Here is an 8334-nt window from a genome sequence, read left to right on the forward strand (position 1 = left end):
GGCCGGGGCCGGGCGCGGCGGAGCCATGCTGTCCAGGAAGGGGATCATCCCCGAGGAGTACGTGCTGACCCGCCTGGCCGAGGATGTGCCGGATCACGCCCGCTACCGCGCCCGGGAGCGGCGGGCCCGCTTCGTGGGCAAGAACGGCGCCTGCAACGTGGCCCACAAGAACATCCGCGAGCAGGGCCGCTTCCTGCAGGACGTCTTCACCACGCTGGTGGACCTCAAGTGGCCGCACACGCTGCTCATCTTCACCATGTCCTTCCTGTGCACCTGGCTGCTCTTCGGCATGGGCTGGTGGCTCATCGCCTTCGCCCACGGCGACCTGGACCACAGCACCCAGGTGGAGCGGGGCGGGGACCCTGGGGGCTTCGTGCCCTGCGTGACCAGCATCCAGTCCTTCACCTCCGCCTTCCTCTTCTCCATCGAGGTGCAGGTGACCATCGGGTTCGGCGGGCGCATGGTGACCGAGGAGTGCCCGGCCGCTATCCTGGTGCTGATCGTGCAGAACATCGTGGGCCTGGTCATCAACGCCATCATGCTGGGCTGCATCTTCATGAAGACGGCGCAGGCCCACCGCCGGGCCGAGACCCTCATCTTCAGCAAGCACGCCGTGATCGCCCTTCGGGAAGGCAAGCTCTGCTTCATGCTGCGGGTGGGCGACCTGCGCAAGAGCATGATCATCAGCGCCACCATTCGCATGCAGGTGGTGAAGAAGACCACCAGCTTGGAGGGCGAGGTGGTGCCCCTCCACCAGATCGACATCCAGATGGAGAACCCGGTGGGGGGCAACAGCATCTTCCTGGTGGCGCCACTCATCGTCTGCCATGTCATCGACCAGAACAGCCCCCTCTACGACATCTCCCCTCTCCACCTCAACCACCAGGAGGACCTGGAAGTCATCGTCATCTTGGAAGGGGTGGTGGAGACCACGGGCATCACCACCCAAGCCCGCACCTCTTACCTGGCCGACGAGATCCTCTGGGGCCAGAGGTTCGTGCCCGTTGTGGCCGAGGAAGATGGGCGATACTCTGTGGACTACTCCAAGTTTGGCAACACAGTGAAAGTGCCCACCCCTTCTTGCACGGCCCGGGAGCTGGAGGAAAACAGGAGCATCATAGACACCATGTTACAGTCGCCTAAAGGCACCATTAGGAAGCGAACTGTCAGGTTAAAGCCCAAATTTACCATCTCTGATGAGCCTTCCTGACACACGTGGTAGAGGAAACTCTGGTGGGGCTGTGTCCGAAACATGCAATAAGCACCAACTCTTGAGACTGCCTCTATTTTTTCTTATTCCGGTTGGTAGCACAAGGTATGTGTTGTGTTATTTATTGCAGGACAATTGTATTCTGTTATTATTTGTAAAGGTGTGAGAGATTTAAAGCAGCCTTGGAGGGGTGAAAATGTTCATCTGCTGTTTTAATTTAAAAATCCTGACTCTTGCATTTATTTGCATGATCATTTTTGGACTGAGTCATCTACATGGGAATCAGACCTTCCCTTGAAAAGTAACTTCATATGTGCCCTGGGAGGTTGCAATATTTAGGGCTTTGCAATGTCTGTCATCCAGTCAGTAGTTTTTAACTGCTTTTCTGAATAGAAACATTATCATGATGCAGAAAAAGCCTTTAACAGTTATTATTATTAACCTCAAGTCAGAACTTAAATAATAATAATAAAAAAGGTCAGGCAGTAATTTTTATGAGAAAGATAAGTCTGGTTATGAAGGTGCCTGTTTAAGTCATGGTACTTTGTCTTGCAGAAATAAAGTTACAGATTTAATTTAGACCATATTGTACTGTCTGGATCCATTGACTGCAAGTGCAGTAGGAGAGTCATTTGTATACGTATTTTTGTATCTTTTCAAACCCTTCTACAGTGCCTCAAAAGAGGATATGTTATCTCTATTTCTGATAGCGAGTGATGCAGCTATGGTTTCTAAAAGGGTTTGTCTTTACAAAGCAGAACAGATAGTAATTGATGTTATGTAACTGAAATTAATTATGGAAAAGAAAAATACCTTCATCGATTGCAAACAAACAAAAAGCCCAGCCACAACATGCTAGGGCACCTGTGAGAATTCATCCCCCAATGATTTCAATCAGATAACAAGGGAGTATAAATTTTATCAGAGACCTTACCTAGAAAGTGTTTTGCAATGAAAAAAGCAGTCAGGACTCATGGTAGAGATGATATGTTTTATTAGACCAACAAGATGTTTGCAAAAAACTGTCTTTACTTGCAGGCTTTCAGGCACAAACACCCTTCATCAGGCAGTTTGCAATTAAATAATTTTTTTTGCAAACATCTTGTTGGTCTAATAAAAGATATCTCTACCACGAGTTTTCTCTAGACCAATATGGCTACAACCGGGATACTTTTTACAGTGAAAGAGCAGATGCAAATTATATCAAATGGTATTTGGCTGCAATTAGCAAGACCTCTTAATTTTATTTTAGTTTAGTTTTAGTTTTAAGAATGATTCAAGAGCATTTTGTTCTGAGGCAAGGGCGGGATGTATAGGATAATGCAGCCTACTTCCGGGATGTCAGATCACAGCACATACCATTGTTGTGAAGACTGCACCCTTTTCATTTAAGGCCTGATCATGAATTAATTTTTGCACAACCTTGAATTCCACCTGCTCCCTTTGATTTTGATTGTGCTCCGAATGCAAGATCAGGCATACAATGGAAAAATACACACCGTTAATTCACTAAGTTTTCTTTTTTAGCAGTCCCTGTTAACCTGATCCAGCAAATCTTCCACCTGGAGAGTTCCCATTTAGAACAATGGCAGTTTTCTGTGTGGAGGGCTTGTACGACAGGGGCCTGATAACATCCTTATAACATATTCTTGATAAGCACTGCAGACTGCCATTGAAATCAAAGAAGATGTTGTCTGAATAAGGCATCAATAGAGATGGCAGACTGGTCTTGGTGACACAAAAGATGAGATGGTACTGTATCACCTCTGTGTGAGGTTGCATTGTTCTCTTCAACGAATGTCTGCATGGGAATTCCTTGCATCTTACAAAATTATCGCAATATTCTTTTGAAAACAGTTTGTCTTGTGGCCAGTTTTTACACAGCTTTTCAGTATAACAAAGCACAAATGCATGCAATAGTAAAGAAGAAAAAAAAAGGAAAAGAGTTGCATACTTACTAAATAAGAATTTGTGATAAAATGAAATAATTCCGATAATAAAAATCTCACTACATTAGAAACATTATTTTTATCATTAATAGCTATAAATCTCACAGGTAAGTAAGGCTTGCACTTATGCTATCCAGACAGCCAGCTAAACGAATACTTAGAAACATGTTAATATGTGTCCAAGTTTCCAAAGTCATAACTCAATGGGCGCATCTACACATGTGCTTTAATGCGTGGTAGACTATTTTACTGCATATTACAGATTAAAGCGTCGTATAAAAAACCATGACATTATGTTAATGTGCAGTAAAATAGTCTACTGTGCATTAAGCATCACTAAAAAAGCATGCAAATGCACTACTGCACATTAGCGCAGCCTAATGCTCATTAATTTAGTAGCTTACTTTGGAGGTACAAAATATAATGTGCATTAGAAAAGGCGCATTAATGTATGTGTAGACACGCCCACTATTAATATTATTTTGAAGTGCGCTTAAAGTGTGGTAGGTGTTTCACAGTGAGAAGACAAAACAGGCTTGAAAAATTGGAGTTCAACAGCATTAATATGTAATTTGCAAGGGAAAATTAAAAATTAAAATGTAAAGCTTGGTAAAGGGAAAAAAAGCTCTATTAGGAAATGGTAAAATTTGTTCTAATTATTAAAGTCTTTTTGTGAAATTCAGTTTAACTGCACCATCATTTTCCCACCCTCTCTATTACTGCATCTCTGTCAGTCTTCACTTGGAGATTATTTACGGTAGATCTGTTTCTCATGGGTATGCGTGAAAAGCATATGTGTATAACCCTTTGAAGTTTCTACATCCGCCTTACCAACTGTTGCTGTTCTGCTGTCATATCACTAAAAGATGCATAGATGAAATATCACACAGGGAAGTTTCAAATGACCTGAAGAGTCCCTGTATTATTTTCTGTCTATATAGTGCCTTATTTCGGTACATAAATACTTACAAATGTTTATTGACAGAAAATGCTTGGAGACTGTTGTTCTTCTAACATTTTTTTTAAGTTTTGACCTATGAGAAGCAATTTCAGGAAGACTACTAGCCAAATAAACCTTCTATTCAGAAACAGATTCAAACCTCTTGTTTCCTCAAGGAAGTTGGTACCACAGAAATAACCTGCATTTTCTTTGTACTCTGAAAAGACAGAAAGGTGGGGAGCTGAACTGCCTTAAGGACTTTCTTTTATGTCATCATTGCAGAAAGCACCTGAATAACCAGCAATGTGAGGGTGAGAGACAGCAAAGAAAAGGATCCCCAGGAATATAAAAAGAGAAGAATCTCACAATAAAGGTTTCCGTGGGCAATTAATTTAATCAAAACCTTTGCAAGTCTGTTATTGGGAATTCTTTTTTGTTTCTTTTTCATTTAAATTATTTTGTGCTTTAATAGTTTGAAACATATCACCGTATATCGGGGCATCATAAAGCAACAAAAGCAGAAAGTTTCAAAGTGACTGGGGACAGAAAACATTTGCAAAGACTGTTTTATTTTCTTGCCATCAAGTTGTTTACAAAATATTTGATAATACCCTAAATCCAGAATTGTCTGTGAATTTACACTTAACACTAAACAAGCAACTTTTCCTTGACAAGCTTTCCAGATAGCAGGTTAGTGCTATTATTCTTTATTTATTAAAAATCCTTTATTTCACCATGAGGCAAGATGATTTTTCTTCTATGGCAGTAGTCCAGCATGAGTGATGCATTTGAATTTTTTCTCCTAGGGTCCCTTTCAAATAAGCTATTCATGGGGGTAGCCCCAGGTGATAATCTGAAGGGACACATTTTTTACAGCGTTAGGAGAAGACTATGTTCTTAGTGCACTAAACTTGCCAATATTAGTAAGCTATGCCATCTGAATGACGAAAGGAAGTTACATGTTTTGCAAACATTTATATACATGAGCAACTCCTGCACACACAAGTAATCCTGTTTAACTCGTGATCTGACCTGTAAGCAGTATTTATGTAAAAAATCCCAATACCATGACTTGGCTGTTTACTTATTAGAGCAATGAAGGGATGGGAAAGATTCCAGTTAACAGATGGGCAATAAGAAAAAATTAAGTGAATCTGGTTAATAATAAACATGATTTGAAGGACAGCCAAGTCATCTGTCATAGTTTTGAAATATTTTTAGCCACTGTTAATTAGAATAATGGTCCCAACTAGGCCATCAGTTTGAACATTAAACTGATCAATTAAATTAAAGGACATTGTGCTTAAATAAAAGATAGCGATATAGGGACCAATTTGGTCCTTTTACCCCTGCTACAAAGCACAAATGGACAATTCATACGATATATTATTAGAAAATACAGTAAATGTCAATATGAGACATTACCTGTAAAAATATATTAAAAACAGGGATAAACACAGGAGCTACACGTTGGGAGTGGGGGAAAGGAGCAGCCATAACCTATTACATTTTAAAATGCTTCTTAAAGAGAAAAAGAAGGATGAAAAGGCATGGGTTAAGACAGATGCAAAGGGGGAGTGAACTCCGTGTGTTAGGAGCCCCTACAGCAAAGGCTTCATCAAGGTGAAATGACTGAATACCTAAAAGATGGATGGGATGGTTAAGAAATAAATAAAGCTGGGACTCATGAACAGTAATCAGCTGTATAAAATCAGCAAGACCAATTCAGAATCTGTCTGCCCTTTATAGAAGCCAACCCAGAGAATGCTGGCTGGGTGTAATATGATCAGAGTTACTCAATCCATCCAGTACGCATACTGCTGTGTGCTGCATGCAACACAAGTGACAGAGAGGTGTTCCTGGGAGGCCTGTTAGAAAGGAGTTAGAGGAACTGAGTCTTATGATTGGCTGTTTATTAATAGTCAATAATATATTGCTAATTAACAATTACAAATCTGACAGTTCAAGTTATTTTCTTTTGCTTTTCCCTCCTCTTTGTCCCCCTCTCGCGCTCCCCTTTCCCCCCTATTTACCAACTGACACATGTGCGCGCAGCCCTCAGTGAATTATTATACAACGGCTGGCAAAGCAGGCTTGATTTGTAAAAAAAGCAGAGAGTGTGTTTACAAAAAAAAAGCAACTTAAGTTGCACAGAGTTCAGAAACGTGATCACACTTGTCAGATGTTCTACCTTTCAGCTGTCACATATAATAAAAGTGGTCTGATAATATCAGTGGGACAAGAATAAGGGCGCTGACTGCCTTGTACTGTCCCTTTTGCAATCCATGGTGGGAAAAAGCGTGGTGCAGCTGTTGGGTATACTTGAAGTGGGATAGGAATTCTGATTCTGTTCCCATTTCTGTTGCTAACTCACTTGGTTCCAGTCTCCATGGATTTATGTACATGGCACGGTGCCGTGCAGTGCAATACTGGAGATACCAAAGCAAGTTCCTGAACCAGAGGCAGCATAGCCCCAGCACTGTGGCGTTCCTTCTGTCCTAATTAGACAAGGCTCTAAGGGTTCTGGGATCTGATCCAATATCTTTGCACTGCACTGCAGTTTGCTATGTCAATACACTGGCTTGTTCAGCATTAGCACTTTTACTTCTTTTACCTCTTACAGCACATTTACCCCTTTGATGTGTTTCATTCCTATGTAGGCACTGTCTCTTAGGGCATTTATACATGTGCTCGGGGGGGGGCGCTTTAATTAGAGAGCCACTCCAATGAAAGCACCCAGAGTGTCACATGCATCAGGATCCCCACACTGAAAATGGCGACAGGGGCACTTTAACTAAAGCTTTAGATATAGTGCCCCCACCACCATTTTTCAGCACAGGGAGGCTGATACTGAAGTCTGCTAGAGCACAGTAATTATCACGCTCCAACAGGCTCACTTAATTGAGTCTGCTCCAACACTGTAATTACACTGCGGCAGAGAAGCTTCACTGCACACGTATAGGCGCCCCATGTCACTGTTTCCCATCTGTAACACAGAGGTAACAGCACAGAGGTGTTAGGAAGATAACCACATGACTGAAGCATTCATATACTATGAAAATGGAGGCATAGGGTCAGGATGTTTCTGAAGAAGGGCATGCCTGGGTACCATTTGCGAGTGCTGTTTTGAAAATCTGTCAGAGTTGGAATACCTTGTAGAGGAATCAGTTGCATTAGCAGATGTCTGACTCCATCAAATCTGGATCTCTAGCAATGAAAACTGAACTGATACCAGGCCCCAAGCGACCGCTGTTCAGGTGAAGGGCCATCATTCCCCTATGGTGCTCCCTCATGCAAGGGATCTTCCCTTGGCAGCCAACACAATGGGGTTGGGAGCAACCAAACTAAGATCTTGTTTTATTGCCAACTAGGTAGAAGTTTCTTCCTTTTTTCATGTCCTTATGATCAGGTATTTAGCAGATTTGTTGGAATCTGACAGGCCACGCTGTGAGCACTTCTGCTGTGACCTCAAATTTGCAACTTCTGGGCTGCTAACCATGCGCCTTAACACCCACACCACCCCCGCCTATTAGGTAGAAGTTGGAAGTGAGTGATGACAGCCACAGGAGCTTCATGGGGATTCATAGGGAAATAACAGGCACTTCATGAGAATAACCCACAGAAAAATTAAAAGAATGGCATTTCTCTCTCTCCCTGGTACCTCTAAAGTTATATTTATACTTACTCCAAATTGCAAAACTAGGTGCTCTGTGCATTTTGGACTCACATTCTGACCTGTATTCAATCATATCCAATTGCTCCCTTTGGAAAGGAAAACATGTCATGCCCATAATATATAAAAGCACAACAGGTCTGATCTAAATCCCAGTGGAGTTGGTAGAAAGACTTCTATCAACTTCAGTGGGCTCCAGATTGGCCCAAGATTGCCCCAGTTCTCTAACCTCAGTCAGATATAGATTTATTTTGAAGGCAGTGGTGAAAGGGTTTTTAATCTAAAGGGCTCGGTTCTCCAGTACATAACTCAAGTGAAGCTCCCACTAAGATCAATGGGAACTTTGTTTGAGGAGTAAAGACTGAGAAGGCATTTCATTACTGGGTCCAGTGACATTATGAGAAGCACATTCAAGATGTCTGTTGGATGTTTCATTGACTGTCTGTAGCAAATGATGCTTTGTACTATTTTTGATGTCACTGCTGGAGAAAGATACGTGATACAAACCTACACACTCTTGACCAAGCAGTACTATTAAAAGCACAGAAGACATTCTCAAGAG

The 8334-nt window shown here is 42.2% G+C and overlaps 1 protein-coding gene across 1 annotated transcript; it reads left to right on the forward strand.

Moving 5' to 3' along the window:
* Window positions 1-6: 6 nt before the first annotated feature.
* KCNJ11 (potassium voltage-gated channel subfamily J member 11) lies at window positions 7-4761 on the forward strand. Its single transcript, XM_006024876.3, has 2 exons — window positions 7-1315; window positions 4382-4761. The coding sequence occupies exon 1, from the start codon at window positions 26-28 to the stop codon at window positions 1208-1210; it is 1185 nt and encodes a 394-aa protein (XP_006024938.1). The 5' UTR covers window positions 7-25; the 3' UTR covers window positions 1211-1315; window positions 4382-4761.
* Window positions 4762-8334: the final 3573 nt, after the last annotated feature.

The sequence above is a fragment of the Alligator sinensis genome, unplaced genomic scaffold, assembly GCF_000455745.1.
Source record: "Alligator sinensis unplaced genomic scaffold, ASM45574v1 scaffold447_1, whole genome shotgun sequence".
Classification (NCBI taxonomy): domain Eukaryota; kingdom Metazoa; phylum Chordata; order Crocodylia; family Alligatoridae; genus Alligator; species Alligator sinensis.

What these genes read in the sequence shown, in the direction of transcription:
- KCNJ11 (XM_006024876.3), top strand. Translation starts at nt 26, where the DNA reads ATGCTGTCCAGGAAGGGGATCATCCCCGAGGAGTACGTGCTGACCCGC.